The sequence below is a fragment of the Ictidomys tridecemlineatus genome, chromosome 6, assembly GCF_052094955.1.
Source record: "Ictidomys tridecemlineatus isolate mIctTri1 chromosome 6, mIctTri1.hap1, whole genome shotgun sequence".
Classification (NCBI taxonomy): Eukaryota; Metazoa; Chordata; class Mammalia; order Rodentia; family Sciuridae; genus Ictidomys; species Ictidomys tridecemlineatus.
The window spans coordinates 191,620,838-191,639,944 of record NC_135482.1 but is presented as its reverse complement, the minus strand read 5'-3'; the positions used below and the strand labels follow the sequence as shown (position 1 = coordinate 191,639,944).

The 19,107-nt window shown below is 38.2% G+C and overlaps 1 protein-coding gene across 5 annotated transcripts in view; it reads right to left on the bottom strand.

Moving 5' to 3' along the window:
* Nucleotides 1-2,010: 2,010 nt before the first annotated feature.
* Tpp2 (tripeptidyl peptidase 2) overlaps nucleotides 2,011-19,107 on the bottom strand; it is a 67,749-nt gene continuing 50,652 nt past the window's right edge. For 2 of the 5 annotated variants that reach the window (XM_005317006.5, XM_005317007.4), the window contains 6 exons: nucleotides 16,876-17,027; nucleotides 13,169-13,265; nucleotides 11,979-12,109; nucleotides 6,818-7,025; nucleotides 4,725-4,844; nucleotides 2,011-2,973 (listed from right to left, as the gene is read on the bottom strand). In XM_005317006.5, the coding sequence (XP_005317063.2) occupies nucleotides 2,884-2,973; nucleotides 4,725-4,844; nucleotides 6,818-7,025; nucleotides 11,979-12,109; nucleotides 13,169-13,265; nucleotides 16,876-17,027 (798 nt within the window). In that variant the 3' untranslated portion in view covers nucleotides 2,011-2,883. Of the gene's footprint in view, nucleotides 2,974-4,724; nucleotides 4,845-6,817; nucleotides 7,026-11,967; nucleotides 12,110-13,168; nucleotides 13,266-16,875; nucleotides 17,028-19,107 lie in introns of those variants that run through there. The other 3 variants (XM_078016308.1, XM_040281706.2, XM_040281705.2) reach the window with 2 other exon arrangements.

Here is a 19,107-nt window from a genome sequence, read left to right as displayed (position 1 = left end):
AAGTATCTGTGAGAGTGTGTAAAACTTTCACATTTGAAAGTGGGGATGCAAGGTGGCATAGCCACTTTGGAAAACAGTTTGCTGGTTTCTTCCAATGTTTGAAAGGAAATATACCATTCAACAGCAGTTTTTTTTCTAGATGTGGGTAAACAAAATGTGTTTACATCGTACAATGCAGAACTACTCAGCAACATAAATAACCCTATAGCTGGTGTTCTGCAGAAAAGACAAAGCTCCCCAACACCTCTTGATCCACTGTCCCTGGGGACCAGAGTGCATGTGCAGAGACCTGCCTACAGATGCCCAGGTGTCCTTCCTATTAGAACGACACACCTTCCTTTCCTGGAGTTCCTAGGAAGGGATGCGTCTGCTTCCTTTGTCAATTTAGTGTCCTTTACTACCGATGTTGGTTTTCTGTCTTGTTTTATTATGTTCAGACTCATGGTTCTGAGCTCATTTATTTCCTACTCTTGAAGAAACCCCCTCCCTGCAAGTTGTTTTTGGATGGGCTAGTGGTGAAAGGGTCCCTCTTATCGATCTCACTACACTCAGGCTTCTTGGATCCTAGAGGTGAAGAAGATACATATATTCCTAATGCTGTTGGGCTGTGAGTGCAGAGAATGAAAACTACACAAGACTGTTAATTCAGATTAAATAATTTTTGAGCCGGAGCTCACACACCAAATCCAACACTGTAGTTTCCTGGTCAGGCGTAGCTTGTCATTGCCTGAGCCAGGTTAGACAGCAAGGCTAGCACTTTCAGCAATGCACCCTGGACTTCTTGGGGTGGGATAAAGTGAGAAAGAGGTGTCTTGAGATTTGTGGTGTCCCAGAGGAGGATCATGCTGGACTGTTCTGGGGTAAAGATGCAGGTAATATTAGGACTGAGAAATCACATGACAGCAAAATCACCAGTAATGATCGGGAGCTGCTTATCAGTGGAAATGGGTCACGGAACTAGTATTGAGCACACACTCTGTAATGTTTCTTTAAAAAGTTATCTTCACCCACCTCTTTGTTTTTAGTGGGTATGGGCAAACGCTGGCTACTCTGACCAGAAGCAGACTGAAAAGCACCATCTTACCTCTTGCAGGCTTTCTTACATTATTCTTAATCTAATCACATAGAAAGAAACAGGAATGATTTTTGCTGACATGTTCTTCTAGAGCTCACTCAGGTTCTACTGTCCCCAAGGCAGCACAGTAAGATCTGGACAGAACCCAGCAGCTGCCCCTGGCTGTAACATTTGTGAAGGAATGTGCAGTCCAATAAAACCCTCATTACAAAAACAGGAGGCCCCAGGGCCATGACCAACTGATGTAGGAACCTGCCCGAGGTGGTCAAAGAACAGGTTCTGAAAAGTGTTAATCAGTCAGTTGGCAGTGTGAGCTTGAGAAGTAGTCACCGTACTCTTTCCAGATTTTCATTCTCTTACAGGACTCAACCTACACTATATGGGGATTTCAATGTGTGCAGATGAAAGTACTTGTCAAACCATGAGAGAACATGTCCAAGTGGCAGTTCACAAAGGAACTTTTGACTGTGGACACTGTGTGCAAAAATGTTTTTTGTGTATATTTGTGTTTTCTTATAAAGGCTCTAATGCTTTCATCAGATAAAAAGCAGTTCTGAGTGACTTAGACTAGATTAGTTGGTAGGTCTTTTACAACAGTAAAATTCTATAGGAACAAGATGAAAAAAACCACACATACACACAAACAATTTGCTATTCAATGAGTGATTACAGATGTTTTAATATTATCTGTTTCTGTCTATTTCATGGAGGCAGGATAAAAGAAGCAAGAATAGTAACCAGGAAAAAAAAAAGAAAATAAAAAGCTGAACATACACAAAAGCCATTCACACAATAAGAACTGGAAATATATTCAAATAATTGCAAGCCTATAAGAAATGGTATAAAATAAATTAGTTGTTTATTTTTTGTCTGTAGATTTAATATATATTATTTGTTTTAACCCCCAATTTGATTTATGAAAAATTAAGACCAACTTTAGGAAGCTTCAATATTCACTTTTATTATTTATTAAAAAAAATTAAGGTATCAGAGTGCATATGGTGTACTGTGATTCTGGTTTTGCACATTTATTCATGTGTTTTACATTATTTCAACTTTAATAAACATACCACGTGTGTATCTTTACAATACCTGATAAAGAGTCAGCTGTCTGGCACTTATACACGCATTATTAATTCATTCTGATACTGTGTACTTCAAGGATGTAAAAAATGACTTGCCTATCATAACCACAAGTTGAAAATTTATTGAAACAGTTATGTTCTAGCAAATGCTACACATTTGTGAAGGTTTTATTTTTTCCCCTTAATTGAATGTAAACATTTGCAAAAAAAAAAAAAAAAAAAAAACCCAAAACAAAACAAAACAAAAACCTGGAAATGAGGTTTCGTTAATTTTTAGTCCAATAAATAATTTTAGCTACGCTCAATGTAGCTTTTTTTAAGGCCTTTATACAATTGAAAAAAATTAAAGTTGAGCGTGTTAAAACCCTGTTCATTTATAAAATAAAAAATAGAATTTTACAGGTTTGCGTTAAAAGTTGCTGTTCTGAACCTATCATGCATGTAAGAAGCTGTGACCCAAATCAAAGTGCTCGGGGTTGGCAGCAAGGTTTATCCTCTCCTGCCAGCCATCTGAGGCATTAAGAAAACACCATGATGTCAGAGTCTACATTTACATGTATTAAGCCACACGCCAGTGAATTCTCTGATAAATACACATTGTTTTAATGATCAGTATTGATAGTGGATGAAAACATGCATTAGACTAAAAATGCCACAAATTTGTTCTTATATCCATTCACTATAAAACTTTCCTTTTTAAAATTTAAAGTCTTGGTTCTTATTTTAGAATACACAATAATCAGGAGGATACATGATGGGGAGCCAGTTTTCAGTAAAAGATGCACAATGGGTCCATCCAAGTAACTTCATCAGCTACAATAAAACACAATTAATATATTACTAAGAGATGACAGATTTCCAAGCTCAATATTTAGGGTGAATTATCCATCAACTATTTAGTAACAGTAAAATAACAGCAGACAGAATCTTCCTTCTTTCCATCAACCAACCCTAAGTCCACCACCCATTGACCTTCTTTCTTCCCTAGTACCCAGCTTTCTTATCAATCAACCAACTTTCCACCAACCGGCCCTCCCTCCCACGTGACCATGACTGCTACAACCTTCCTTCTTTCCTCTTATCAACCTTGCCATAGTCCCTTCTGTCCAGCCTAACTTCCTTACCTTGCTACTATCACCCTAACCTCCTTTCACTCATTTGTTCTGGGTGCCTGCTGTTAGGTAGGACACTGTTCTAGGCACCGAGAAGATAGCTAACTAAACCAACTCTCCACCTTCAGGAAACAGGATCCATCAGGAAAAACTAATAAGCAAGTGTGAAGTTATTGATCTGGTATACAATGAAAACAAATGATACACCACAGGGTACAACGGGGAAGCTGGATGGGCAAGTATGGATCTCTGAGGAGGTGGCGTGTAAGATGAACTTTCCATACAGACACTACAGGCAGTGTTCAGGGCCTTCAGTGGGAAGGGTGTGGTTGTTTGCAGCCACTGTGGAGAGTTTGGTGTGGCAGAAACAGTGAAGAGGAAGTGTGGTGTGGCCGTGGTTGGAGAAAGGTAGACAAGAACCCATGGGCTACAGGGAGGGGTTGGATTTATTCTAATGAAGACATCTTTCTGGCTGTTGGGTGCAGAACAGACAGTAGTGGGGCAGAGTCGAGGGGAGACACATTAGGAAATAATGCCCAATGTCAATCTCTGGAAGCGCCACTGGCTTTCACATTTGTATAATATAGCTCACAAGTTATATTCTATGATGAAAACCACACTAGACATAATAACAACCAGCTCCAGAAAAAGCTCTCTTACCCAAGTAGAACCTACTTTAAACTGTATTACAATTTGGACTCACTGGCTAATGCACGCTTGTATACAGAAAAAGTTCCAAGGGTAAACATAATCTACAGCTCACTGTGTCAAACAATTCTGTAGAAACCTACTGATCCATTTTACATCCAAATTTAGCTTTATATACAAATATAAGTGCCCTACACTAGATCCTGAGCTGCATCTGGCGCCACCAAAACTCCCTGCTGTCATATATCATTCAGGCATAAAACAATTATGCATTCAAAGACAATTGCAGGAATAATTTCTGCAAAATTCCGTAAGTTTTTTATATTAACTTGTATAGAAAGCTCAACTATAGAATTTCTCTTATACAACGTGATACATGGTAAAATAATTAACAAAAGTGGCCTAGGATCTCAAGTGAAGAAAATCAAATACAAGCTCTGAGTTCAATCATTTTAGGACTGTGGTATTAAAAGAAAGTTAAAGGAGTCAAAAGTTTAGTTAAAAGAAAGTTTTCTTCATAAAGGAAAACTCTGTCTTCTAATTATATAAAATAATGCATTTTTTTCTTGTTGAAAAGATCTGGAGCTAATACAAGTTTTTCCCCCGGCCCCACAGAAGTGAAGAATGTTTTTAAAATTTAAATAGTTTACTGAGGTCTCTTATACACATTACATTAATTAAAGTAATAACTGGTCATGATAACATCAGTATTGCTATGTCACTGCCATAAGCCCTTTAAAAGTCTCTCGTCACTGTGCAATACTGAAGTGACACTTAAAAAAAGACAATTTTAACATCACTTACTTGAATACAATTTTTCCAGTTTTCTTTTGTTGGTTTTTCTTCCACAAGTTTAGTTGCAAATTTAAGGCCTCTCCCATACATTTTATTTACTAATGCATGCTTGTATGCAAATGTCAAAACCTATGACATAGAACAAGATAAAGGTTATCTATGAAATGGTTACATTTTAAAGCATGTAACTTTAATAATAGAAGAATTAAGGCTTTAACAGAAGTGTAAGTAAAATGAATGTGTTACATCAAACACATTTTAAAAAACTTTAAAAAACAAATAGTGTCTTTGAAAGGACTGAGTAATTCCACAGATGAGGTAATTTATTTTGGGGAAGAAAAACAGTAATATGAGAGGTCACTAGCTGTTGAAATCTACTTTAAAATACCTCTTCATGTAAAAGAAACCAGAGTTAACACAAATAATTGCAAAAACAAAAATTAGGGCAGGTATACAAAAAAAATGTAGAGACTCACTATAAATCACTAAAATTGTAAATGAGGACAAGTTCAAAAAAGTTATCAAATTATACACACAGGTCCCTTTTGTACAAGTTTTGTACCTTTAATTATTACATTTGTCAAATCTACTTGTAATAATTTATTTACATTTTGGACTCCATTTTAGAATGTAGAGAAATGTCCTCAAAGAAAGGACTCCTGTCACACTGATTTGTATTCTGGAGCCAAGCAAGTGTTCAACAACCGAGCCGCAAATGTAGTGAACAGACTAGCCAAGGAGTGCATAGGCAGCATTATCCCTAAGGGTCTTATTGTTAGGTCCACCAAGTGTTCACAGGCTCTGCTACATTCCCTAACAGACAGGGCCCAGGTTCTTGTCCATTTTAGCTTCCAGCTGTCTTGGCACACAGCAGAACTTCAATGACTGTTAATAACAATAGGAAAATTGTTGGGGACCTTCCATCTACTTAATACCATTCATAACACCCTAGGGTAGGTACTGTCCCTGTCCTCATTCAATAGATAAAAAAGCGAGGTATCAAAATTAGTAATTTGCCTAAATTCACAAACTAAAAAATGGTAGAGAGGCAGAAGTCTAACTCCAGGGATGGAGTTTAAGATCTAAATTCCTAACTTCTGTGCAATTTTGACTCCTTTAGTTTCCTGAATGAGACTGAGTACCCTTCTATAAATCTGTTCTGTACTGTGGAAGGAAATCCGAAGCGTATAGAAAGAATTTTTTCCTACTTTCAGGGTTCTTTGGTGCAAGTTACCATAGTTAACTCTGAGATCAAGCTGCTGACAACTAAAATAAAGAGATGGTCTGTGCTGGGTGAGGAAAATTCTGCTGCTTTACTTTGTGCCTTCATCGCTACAGCAAGGAAGACTGACAGAAACTTATAGTTGTATAATCTCTTCTCTCCCCTCTCTGCAGTACTGGGGTGCTCTACCTCTGTGCAACATCCCCAGTCCTTTTGATTTTTTTGAGATAGAGTCTTGCTAAATTGCTGAGGCTGGCCTCAAACTTTGGTTCCTCCTGCCTCAACCTCTTGAGTAGCTGGGATTAAAGGAGTGTATTGCATCTGGCTTAGTAATAATAGTATAATTCCGACAATAATCTCTATTGTCGGAATTATAGCAGAGAGCTGAAGGGGACTGAAAACATTTTAATAAATAAAATCTAAAAAAGTTCATCAATGTTACATGTTTTCAAAAAAGGGTTCAGAACAGAGTAGCTTCCAATTAAAATAATTATTTAGAAGTTAGGGGGTTTTGAGGAAAATAATATCTAAGCAATCAGTATAACCGCCCCTCAATACACACATGAGCGCATCAACAGGTGAGGAGGCCTGAAGATGTTTCTAGAAGACTTCTCGGATTTACCTTCATACATAACTGGTTTAACTAAAAGACTATTACATGTATTTTCAAATTGCTTTGAGGATCATCATGGTTAAACAGACCCTCTGTAGACGTACAGTAATGGTAAATGTTTTCAAAACAGGCATGACAAACATGAGGCACAGGGTCATGGAGTCCTCCTGAGAGCCGAGCTGAGAGCTTCCTTTCATTCTTCCCTTCCTTTTTTGGCAGCAGTGAGGCTGAAGAGAGTTTGTGTTAAAACAAGGAGCAGAAGGTTACCTTATTGTCAAAAAGGTCAGTCCATTTTGTAGTTTCCCAAAATGTCTCTGACAGAGACTCCAAAGCACACTCTCCTTCGTCTTCCTTTCCTTCTGCGTCACCAGCCGCTGCCCCATCGTGAGCCTGCGTGTGAAGAAGGTGGTCCGCCAGGGCACATCCTTTCCTACAAAGGGCATCTACCAGGGTGGACTTCTGTTTGTCCATATCACTGAATAGTAATTAAAAAAATATTTCACAGATTAGCAAAATTTGTTATCATGACCACATTACCTAAAATTAAATTGCATGCAGTCTTTTACCTAAGATTTACAATGCAGAAATATTTTAGACTCACATATGTACATATTTGTATTTTACATCAAATATGATTCCTTATATCAATAAACATTAAATGAGCCATTGTCACACACAGAGATTAAGTGAATCAGGAAGTTGTGCTTGGTCAAAACAGAATGCCATGAGCAACAGAGCTGAAAGGGCAATCAGCTCATAACTGATTCTCAGCTACAGAACCCTAGGCCAATTCTCTGTAGTCTCCAGATTTCTTACAAAAAGCCTTTTTTCTTTTCTTCTTTTTTTTTTTTTTTTGTGGTAAGAGGCAAGCACTCTACCAACTGAGCTATATCCTGAGTCTTCTAGATTTCTTACAAATAGCCATTATTATATCTTCACTTGTGGATATGGACAGGAAGACAGGTTCTTCTAGGCATAAATTTTTATGTACAAATAGAGCAAACATAATGTTTACTCTGAATATGCCAGTAACCATCCTAGCATTTAACATATTAATTCATTTAATTCAATTCTGTGAGTAAGATATTCATTATCCCCATTTTGTGAAGGAGAAAACTGAAACCCTAAGAGATTGGGAATTTACCCACAGACCTGTAGTGAGGAAGTGGCCAATGTGGAATTCAGGCTAGCAGTCTGCCTCTGCAACATGCGCTCAGTCCCTAGAGTGAACTGCTTTGCTCTGGTGCAGGAACAGTATGCACAGGTGCCTGGGACATACTGACACTCAACAACTATCAAGTCAAACAGGTACCACCTTCCTTCAAGGAAAAGCAAATCTCTAGAATGCTTGCTGATTTCTGGCATTCTGTCTGACTCATGTCAGATACAAATGAAGACCATGAGGACTGAGAGTGCTGGGCAAATGTCCAGGAGGCATGAAGCTGTGGATGCCCTAGAAGTAAGACTGCTCTAAAGGAACCAGGGTGAAGCGTGTGACACGTGGAAACACCGGGACTAATCAATAAGAATTAGTAGGAAAGGCAATTCCAAGCCCAACAGCTCGGGGGCTCCGGGGCTCATCCATTAACCTTGCACACCGAGTCCTGTTAATTCAAGAGGCAACATGGTAGGGCATGGGAAGACTAAGTACCATGAAAACGTTGCTGCTAAAACATTGCCCAAGATAGGTGCATTCTGGGGTCCAAAGTCCATCTGGTTCTGTGAGGTCTTACCTAAGAAGCCATTACAATTTTAACGCAGTTGCACAGTAGATAAAATTTGTCTATAAGATGCTTAACAGTTCAGCACTAAGGGTTTCAGAGCTTTAAAGAACCACATTCACTCACTTTTTGTGGAAACATGTCTGAAAGCTGCTTGGTCACTCTGGACTTAAGAACAACAGGATTTATGAGTTGACTTTGGTGGCATCTACACGGCTTCTCATTTACTGAGTGACCCTCTTTCTCCCACCTTTCAGATGCCCTCTCTGCAGTCTTTCATTTATGTTTTATGACAACCTGGGAGTCAGGCACAACAATTAGTTCCCTTTGTGAGAAGAAGGGGCACTGAGGAACAGAGCTGGATGGCATGGCGGGCTTCGTCACTCTCACCGTGACTGGCCCCTCCTGACTGCTCAGAAAAGGGCTGGAAGGATGCAGAAGGCAAGCTGGGGGCAACCTGGGTGCTCTGAACTAGCCAAACCTGGAATAAGTCACCTGCAAGGTGCCTTTCTATTTCAGTATCCTCTGACTCAGTCGTCTAATTTCCACACATCTGGAATATTCTATTCCTATACTCTTGTCCCTTAGTAACAAATTGCTCAGACAGAATGCTCCTATTAATTCCTGGGGCTTTCCCCACTCAGGAAAGGCAGCTTTCTCTTCTGTACCTTAAAATGCTGATTATATTTCATCTTTACATTCTATCTGGAAGTTTCATCTGCTGTATTAGATTATAAGTTTTCTTAAAGTAATGTACCTTGTTCATTTTTTAAGTTCTCCCCAGTGAAGTCTTACATACAGTATTTGCTCAATAAACATCTTTTGAATCAGATTTAGTTAAGTATCCATGAACTGGTCTCACTACATTTTGGAAGCAACTTAAGTAAATCCTAAATTTAACTTTAATGATTAAGTAAGTGGTTTAAATGTAACTAAAAGTTGGTATCAGATGGCATACAAAAAGCCAGTATCATTTTGAGGATTGTAAAATGGCCATTATATTATTTTTCATGAGTGACTGAAATGAAAACAATTTTGCATGAAAATGAGAAATCAATGATTAATAAGTCTGCTGCTACCTAATAGGTAATACCCCAAAGGAAAAAATAACCATTTCCTGATAGCATCTCCTCGAAAGCAACTTATCTTAAACACCGCCCCTTCAAGTTTTCAAATAAAAGTATTCTACTCTAAGTCAACCTGTTCAGAGTCCAAAGAAAGGTCCCAGGAAATGGACAAACTGATTCAATGTTGTCAGAATCTTAAAGCCAGCTTAATTCAGCATTTTAGTAAATTTTGGCTGTCAAAGTTTATTTCAAAGCCCTGACAAGTATGCTGTTTAACAGCAAGCACTCTGTGATTATCACTATATCCGTCAACAGTTGTCAAGAGTTCAGGGTTCAGCACTCTCCAAAGGGCAGAAGCTGAAGAAAACACTTGAGATGAAAACAGTGGGGAAGAATACATTTCTGGCTCACTGTAACTTGGAACTGAGTTTCCTCCATGGATAAAATTTAAAAAACACAGGCAAAATATCAGGAGAGAAAAATGGACCTTAATATTTACTGAAATATCAATATGAGCCAGAGGTGTTGTTTCACATACACTTGAATGTGGGGAAATCATATTATTTTCACAAAGTAACTGATGCTAGATAGCAGGCGTAGGAGACAGCTGACATCAGGGGCCATGATGAGGTTGATCGGGGAAGATGCAGAATGGGCCTTGACCCCTGGGGTTCTGGGAAGGCAGGTGTAACGTGATCAAGGCAGACTCCTGCAGTGGGGTGGAACACTGACTGGTGTGAAGCAAGGAGAACTGCAGTGTAGGCCGGTCGTGCACAGCCAGGGGCCATGCGGGCACAGGAGCCAGTGCTGAGGCCAGGCTAGGTCCTGCCGTGCCTGAGTGCAGCTTGCAGGGAAGGGAGGACAGGGTGCAGTGCCGGGCTGGAAGATCAGCCCTGGGGAAGGGAGTCTCATCCTGGAGGCAGAAAGGAAGGTGGCGAGGGTAGGTGCAGCAGGGAGTGGAAAAGGAGCCACGTGCGTGCCACAAGACAGGGCAGGTACGTGTGGAGAAATGAAAGGCACGACGGGTCGCAAACGCTGGCTTTCCCACTTCCAGAATGGCTCCTTGGCCAGGTCCTCTTAACCTCCCTGAGCACCACTTTCTCCCCTATGAGACTGGGATGAAAATGTCCTACTTCACAGGTTGTTTGGAAGACTCACTACAAATGAGGTAATACATTTCAAAGCCCCAAACAGTCCAGTACATGTTGGCACTTGAAAAACAGTTAATTATTGAAATAATTAATAATATTTACAAAAGGGCAAGTTTATAAAAATTTCTTATTTGGAAAATATGAGAGGGCAGTAACAATGGCCAAATGGCCAGTGTTTTTTTTAATAAATTTTATTCCACTTGAAAATTACTGCTTATGAGACATGATTCATAAGATCTTATAATGTCAATATGAACAAGGTGGCAAGAATTCAAGCAATTTCTAATTCCAAATACTTTAGAAAAAAGTACTGAATAAAGCAAATTAAATTTTTAAGGAAAATCATTTAAGGTAGCTGAAGCAATTTAGGTTATTACTTATAATAACTAAAGGAATGAGGATATTTTTACCCTTGCAAGTTAATGACACCCAATGTTGAAAATAAATCAGTGACAGGAAAACCAGATGCAGGTGAACTACAATGTGATAGAATTCACAGAAGGGTGGGCCAGGCATGGTGGTACATGCCTGTAATCCCAGTGACTCAGGAGGCTGAGGCCGGAGGATTACAAGTTGCAGGCCAGCGTCAGCAACCGAGAAAGACCCTGTCTCAGAAAAGGGACAAGGATGAAGGTCAGCGGCAGAGCACTTGCAAAGTTCTGGGCTCAATCCTTAGCACCACCAAAAAAAAAAAAAAAAAGAAGAAAGTTCACAGAAGGGTATAAGAGACCAAACACAGAACATAGCCTGGTTCAGACCACTGGACCATCACACCTCTCACATACACACCTGGGTGGAAAGAACTACACCAACCACCAGTAAACCCAGTTAAGCTCCAATATCTGCATACAGCCTTAGGTCTTACAAAGACTAAACTATAAACTCCCCCCCCCCCCCCACCATTCTCCCAGGTAAAGAGAGCTACAGAAAACTAAGGTTGCTAAATAACAGGTTTAACCTAATTTTTAAGATAATTTGTTCTATGAGGCATTACAAACTACAATTTACATTTTTCCTTACTTTTTTTTTTTTTTGGTGGTGCTGGGGATTGAACCCAGGCCTTGTGACTGTGAGGCAAGCACTCTAGTAACTGAGCTATGTCCCCAGACCCCTAAAATTTACACTTTTAATGCTAAGGGTCAATAAATCATTTAAAAATTAATTTCTAGGTGCTATGCTTTGGTCCTCTCAATTTGTCCAGGTCACATAAACCCCCAAGGGGAGAGACTACTTGGTCACAGCTACTCAAACCACTCCACCCTGACATACTTAATGGTACAGAAAGCAAAATGCTTTTCTGGCTGAGTCTTAAAAGGACTGAAGAAAATTATTACAACATTTCTAAGGAGGGAGTATCCAAGTATTGATAACCTTGATTATAGGCAAAACCAGACATCAGAAAATAATATCCTCAATAACATTAGTCCCTAATTTTTATACAAATAACTAAGAAATGAGATGCAAGAAAGATTATTTACTGGTTAGGTACTTTTTTATAGTAGCCGCATCAGGCCTGGGGTCAGTCTTCATTGCAATATAAACTGCTAGTGCCGTCTGATCTATATGAGAAATTACAGCATTTGCAGCTTCAACAATTTCATTAAGTCTCTTCATTCGTTCCTGGGGAGAAAAAAAAAAAGAAAATGAAAACTGGGTATATTGCTCAGTACAATAAAGCATTTGATTTTTGTTGTCTCGACCATGAGAGCCGTGTCTGCAGTGAGATCATCTAAATCTACATGCAGCCCAGAGGCTCTGTCCTATTTCCTGATGAAGACTCTGGTAGTTGCCAACATCTCTGGAAAACTTGAGTGCAGACATAAATATACCTAACTTACACTTCCTGCTATAGATCAACAGTGAGAGTAAACCATACATGAAGTTTGTAAAAAAAAATTTTTTTTTGGTTTGTCTTTTTACAAAGGACACCTATTTTCTGCATGTCATAAGATTTCAGAGATGTGATTGGCTATGTTGTTCCACACATGAAAGCAGAAGTAAAAAAAAAATAAAGAAGAAAAGCACTATCTGATGAAATAAACTGTTTTCTAATCAATCATAAAATAGATGAGAGTAACAAGATTATTATAATCATAGCGTCCAACTGTGATCACCAGAGTGCTCAGCAGTTGGCTTTTCGCCTACTCAAGTCTTTTAAGAGCTCTCTTTTAAACACACTCTAGGTGACCTGCCACCTTTCCTGATTTCTAACTGATTATGACCAGCAATTCCCTCCTGCCATGGTCCACCTTACAACTGTCTGGAACTGTGGCTAATCCTTACGAATGAGAATCACTAATGAAGTTAACACGAAGCAGGAACTTTTGCACCACACGTGTTCAGATTTCTATCTGGCCAGGAACTTGCCCCTTGGGTTAAGGTCACAAGTCAACCCATAGGCTATCTTCTCTACTACCCCTTCTCACTTACCACAAGACTACTAGGTCACACCACATACACACTACATTCTACCCAGCATTGCTGCCAGTCAACTCCCAGCAGGCTAGGTCCTATAACCACTTTAATGAAAACAGAGTAACGGGACACTTGATTTGAGTAAATATGTTTTAGTTGGCAAGAACAGACTACAAAGATAAGGATTAACCTTTATTTGAAGTACAAAACTTATCTAATATTACAGACAAAATAAGATTTATTAAAAAAAAGAAAATGTCCAACCTTTTCAGCATCCAATTGATGAAGCCGTGCAACATACAGGGGAAGGTAAGAAGGATAGGTTTCTTTCAATTCATTATAAATGTCACTAGAATCCAGCCTATGGAGGTAAGAGAGAGAAACATTCACTATTTTCTTCTAAAAAGAACATTTATCTTCTGTATTTTTTTTGGGGGGGGGTAGCAGGGATTCAACTCAGGGGTACTTGACCACTGACCCACATCCCCAGCCCTATTTTGTATTTTATTTAGAGACAGGGTCTCAATGAGTTGCTTAGTGCCTTGCCATTGCAGAGGCTGGCTATGAACTTGCAATCCTCCTGCCTCAGCCTCCCAAGCCACTGGGATTATAGGTGTGCAGCACCATGCCTAGTTTATCATCTCTATTGTTTAACATTGTTTGAAAGTTCCAGTCAAAAAAGACATCAATTTGAAACACAGATGTCATTGACAAAGATGGTCACTATTTGCAGGTACAAATGCTTACCTAGAATACCAAGAACAGTAAACTGAAAGTTATTTCATATAAGAGTTCTTTTAGTTGTTCAGATGAAAATAAACACCAACAGCTTTCTTACATACCAGCTATAAACAGATTTGTTAAAAATGAGGAAAACCACATGCCTATTAAAAAGGAGAAAACAGCACATTCACAAAATAGCAAGAAAGATTAAAGGTCTAGAAATGCCTAAGATCTATATGAAGAAAATTCTAGACTTTTCCAAAAATTCTAAAGTATCAAATAAAGAGACATAAAGCAATGTTTTCCTGTGGTTTTGATGTGCCTTTCCCTGAGGACTAAGGACGGTGACCATCTTTTCATGTGCTTATTGGCTTTTTATAATCTTCATTATAGAAATGTCTGTTGAGACTCTGACTATTTATAAAACTGGGCCATCTTGGAGAGGATTATGCTCAGTGGCAGAGCACTTGCCTCACACATGTGAGGCACTGGGTTCAATCCTTAGCACCACATAAACTGAATAAAAGTATTGTGTCCATCTAGAACTGAAAAAAAAAAAAAAAAAAACAAAAACCCCAAACTGGGCCATCCAACTCAGGATTACCGACTTGTAATTTTTTATATATTCTGATAGAAGCTCCTCAGAGATTAAAAAAAAATTATATATATTTAAAATCATATATATATTTATATATATATATTAACTCGCTCTTCTCACTGTCCTGATGCTATGCCTTCAGACAAAAATGTTTTTAAAAATCCATGATGTTTCTTTCTTTTTTTTTTTTTAAGAGAGTGAGAGAGGAGAGAGAGAGAGAGAGAGAATTTTTAATATTTATTTTTTAGTTCTCGGCGGACACAACATCTTTGTTGGTCTGTGGTGCTGAGGATCAAACCCGGGCTGCACGCATGCCAGGCGAGCGTGCTACCGCCTGAGCCACATCCCCAGCCCATTCCACGATGTTTCTAAGATTTACCATGATGTCTTCATTCAGAAACTTCAGTTCTTTGTCACATTTTTAAGTAAATTTGTGTAGAAGGTCCACCTTAATTCTTTGTCTGCAGAGCTATCTAACTGACCCTGTACCTTTGTTAAAACATCAGTTCTTCCTCACTGAACGGTTTTGACATTGGTACCCTTGTCAAAATACAAGTGGCAGGAAAATGACATATTTTTCTGCATGACAATCCTACTTTTGGAGCTGGGCACTCTTGGTGGAGGGAGGGGGGGAGGGAGCCTGGCGTTTCCTTGGCTTCCTGGCCAGATGTGGTATCACAGCGCCCTGAGCACTGGGGTCCAGTGTTCTCATCACACTTCCCAACTAGGATGAGGTAACAAGACTATACAGAGAGCCAAACTGTGAACACCAGAATGCTCAGCAGTTGGCTTTTCTCTTATTCAAGTCTTTCATAGCAGAAGGGAATCCCTACTTCTAGAATGCATTCTGCTAGAACCTAGCCTCAGCAACAGGTGGCTGGAAAGACATGAGAAATGATGTCCTGGTTCCTCCTGAAAACAAAGTGCTCCCTCTCATGGGAGCTGGGTGAGAGGGAGCCTGTGGCCACACTGGCACCAGTTTGAAGTTAAATTTCTGTTTCACTGAATTGAGAGTGAAGAGTGAGCAGCGGTCTTTGCTGGAACACCACAGACTTTCACTTTTCTTACCATTTTTGAAGATATTTCTGAGCATGTTTCTTCACGTGCTGTGCACCCTTAGGATAATTTTTAGAGTGTTGTTCTTTAAAAAAAATAATTTTTCACTAGTTTTACTGGGGAGCAGAATTATTGGGGTTCTCAGGCTATCATCACTATACAAGTCAATCTCTGCAATTTCACTTTTGAGAAATTTACGTTGTACTCATCCTCCAATAAGTCAGAGTAAGACTTTGACTCCTGGTTGAGATACAATCTAGCTTTAAATGGGAAGGTATATTTGCATGTGGACCCACACATAACAGTTCGATCCTTGGGAATTATTTTTACATTATAAAGACTTCTGTTCCCTCCAAGACTTCATAACTGCAAGCATGCATATATAATCAGCTAAAGGGACTCCCACAGAAAACCAGTGATGAAAGAAACACTGCATACAAGTGGAAAAAGAAACTCATTCAACTACATAGAATAAAATATTGTGGAAAAAGTAAGCCTAGGGGCTGGGGTTGTGGCTCAGTGGTAGAGCGCTCGCCTAGCACATGCGAGGCTGAGTTTGATTCTCAGCACCACATAAAAATAAAAATAAAATAAAGGCACTGTGTCCAACTACAACTAAAAAAAGAAAAAAGAAAGAAAAAGTAAGTCAAAACTCAAAGTTGTTGTAAAATCTGTGACAAATACAGAAAAATATTAATTTCTTTTATATTAAATTTAAACTGACAAGAAAAATCTAATGTCCCAATAAAAGACTGGGCAAAGAACATATTTATAATTGATAGAAGCTATACAAATAACAAATAACTTGCAAAAAGCTCAATTTTAGTGACTAAAGAAGTGTAATTACATAATTTAAGACAGCAATAATGGCCTCTTTTTGGCATCCTGTAGTAGTAGTGTACATACATATATATATATATACACATACACACAGATGAAATAGAAATTATATTTGCACTAGAAGGCAATTTAGCAAAACAGATCAATATGACTTAAAAATTAATGTCTATGACTAAAAAATTACACTATGCTACCTGATGGAAGTTAAAGAAATCTTTATAAAAATGGTCAGCATAGTGAAGAGTTTTACATACATATATGCTAAATGTTTAAATAGATTACACTGTATCCATAGGACCATCAACTATACAGTAATTAAAAATGGTTCTTTAATGGGCTACTAAATCACACAGGAAATGCTCATACCCCCCCACCCCCAATAACCGGAAAGCTAGGACACGTTATCATTCACACTGCTAAATGTAAAAATATAGAGAAAAATAATAAAAGGACAATGATTATCTTTGTATGGTTGGAAAAAATTTTCTTTCTTTTCCTTTGTATACCTATCCACCAATAAAATTATCTTCAAGAGCAAATTAAAGTGATTGAAATATTTTTTTGTCACAAAAGATTATTATAAAAATGAATATATGTGTGTGTGTATATATATATATATGAAACATTTAGAAGAAATTGTAATCCTACTATCCATTATTAGCAGTTTTGGATAGAATGTGGATATCTACACAATATTGTAGTTGGGAAAACAAAACTAAATATCTGGAGGAATAAAACCCACTCAAAAACTTACTTTGTCATCCACTGAATTTTTAGATCCCGTAATGCTTCAGTAAACTCTTCTTTTAAATCTTTCTCTTTTTCTGAATCTTTTTCTTTGTCTTTGCTGCCATTCTTAGTCTTTGTTGGTGGGGGTATTAGGTAGTAATGAACAGGAATTACATCCTATGAATGTAGAGAGAGAATTTTAGATTAATATGCTTAATTTTTTGTACCATAAAATCATCTTCAATAACTGAATATCATGTAATATATATATCATGTTGTGTCTGAATTGCACTACCTTATATTCCAGATTCTAAGGGTCATAATACATCAAAAGTGTCCACCTGTAATCACAATACCCCCCCAACTTTAAAGTACTAATACTTTTAATAGTACCTTTAAAAATAAAGGAGATAAGAACAAACTTTTATCCAGTTGAGTGTATTTGGTATTTTTAGCTTTATAACTTATATTTGACAGAGTAATGAGTTTGTTGACCTTTCACATTTTAAATTTAAGCAGGAGAGGGAATAAGTTCAAGATATAAAGAGATAAGATCCTCATTTCTAAGTAAATCTACTCCTTTGTTTAACCAACAGGACTTGGTGAGCTCCTTCCATGTGTCAGACAATGCTCTAACATGTGAAAAAAAGTGCAGACAAGGCCCTTTCCTGTCCTTACAGACACACATTCTAACTGTCGAAGTGAGAAATACATGTACAAGAAAGTAAGTGATTTCTGATAGTTTGAAGTCACTAACAATAAAAGAACTCAGAGTGATGGTTAGGTGAGGTGAGGGAACCAGTGTAGACAGAATGGCAATGGAAACCTAAATGGATCTAAAGTGAGCACATGAATGAGTATAAATAAACCTAAATAATCTAACTGAAGAGAGAATGAGACATACCCAATTCAGTAATTAGGTTTTGAAGGCAGAAGGTTTAGCAGCAGATACAGTAAACAGGATTTGATGAAATATAGTTAAACAAATAGATGTTAAGTACTTCGCAGAGCCTAGCGCAATAGTTTTATGCAAAATAGTTGATTTAAGACACAACTAAAGAATTCTGCTTTTAAATGACTTGATCCTATGTGGATTAAATTTTTTCGTTTTTTTTTTAATACCTCCCCATAATATTTGGAGAATGGATCACAGAAGGCAAAAGAAGAGGCAGGGAAACAAACCTAGGAATTGTGACATGGCGTTAGAATGAAGGACAGGCTGTGGAAATAGAAGAAAATGAACAGAGAAATTGTTTGAAGGAATCACCAACAGTGCTTGCTGACATTGCTGAAAACTACGGGGATGAGTAAGACCACCAGGACAGGAGATGGGGAAAGAGAAGCCCAGGGCTTGTCCCAAAGCATTCTACTATCTAGAGGTGCTGTGATTGAGAAAGCAAGCAAAAGCAATCTGGGGTCAGGGACACCTTGAGGAAAAACCACCATGAAGACAGGAGCAACCAAGTGATGGCAGAGCTGGGGTGGTGCCCGACAGGGAAGAAGGTGAGCTGACACCTGGCAGCAAGGAGCCTGTGGCCACCTTGGGAAGAGCCATGCAGTGGGATAAAGGCCAAGGAAGGAAGAGAATAGGGAGGGAGCAAGTCTATACATGTTCTGAGAAATTTTACTCTGTAGAGAACATAGAAATGGAGCATAAAAACATTTGTTTCATAGCAGGAAGGCTTTTCTTATGAAAAGTAATGCACTGTGTGGCAAATGAAATCACATATTACCACACTAGGTTTGTTTTGGTTATCTTTAAATCATTATTTATAAAGTTAGTTTCTCAAATGCTATCTTCATGTTCATATTAAAAATAATGTTGAATTAAAGCATGTGTTCCATTTAGTTAAGTTTCTAAAAGCAGAAAAAATTATGTTATCAAAAAGACTTTTACTGCCGTCATTATAGTATTTAAGAAAAAAAATTCACATACATTGAGACAAAGATAGCAGTACAAGGCCCTATTCCTCCAAACAGAGTTTTTCAGTGTATATACTATATAAATATGTTCACTTTAACAAAGTTCTCAGTGGAATTCAATTTTGGGTATAAAATGCTATAACAGTAAATCTGAAGAATACTGCTGTAATTTTAATAGTGTTTCAACACAAAACAATAACTATTATCTCATAATTCATTTATAGCACAGAAAACCACTTTGACATGAGATTCTGAACACATCTACAGCCATTTGGGACCCCTGTGCTTCTGAGGCCAGGGATAGGGCCTGAATAAGGGCTTTATCTGAAGTGTG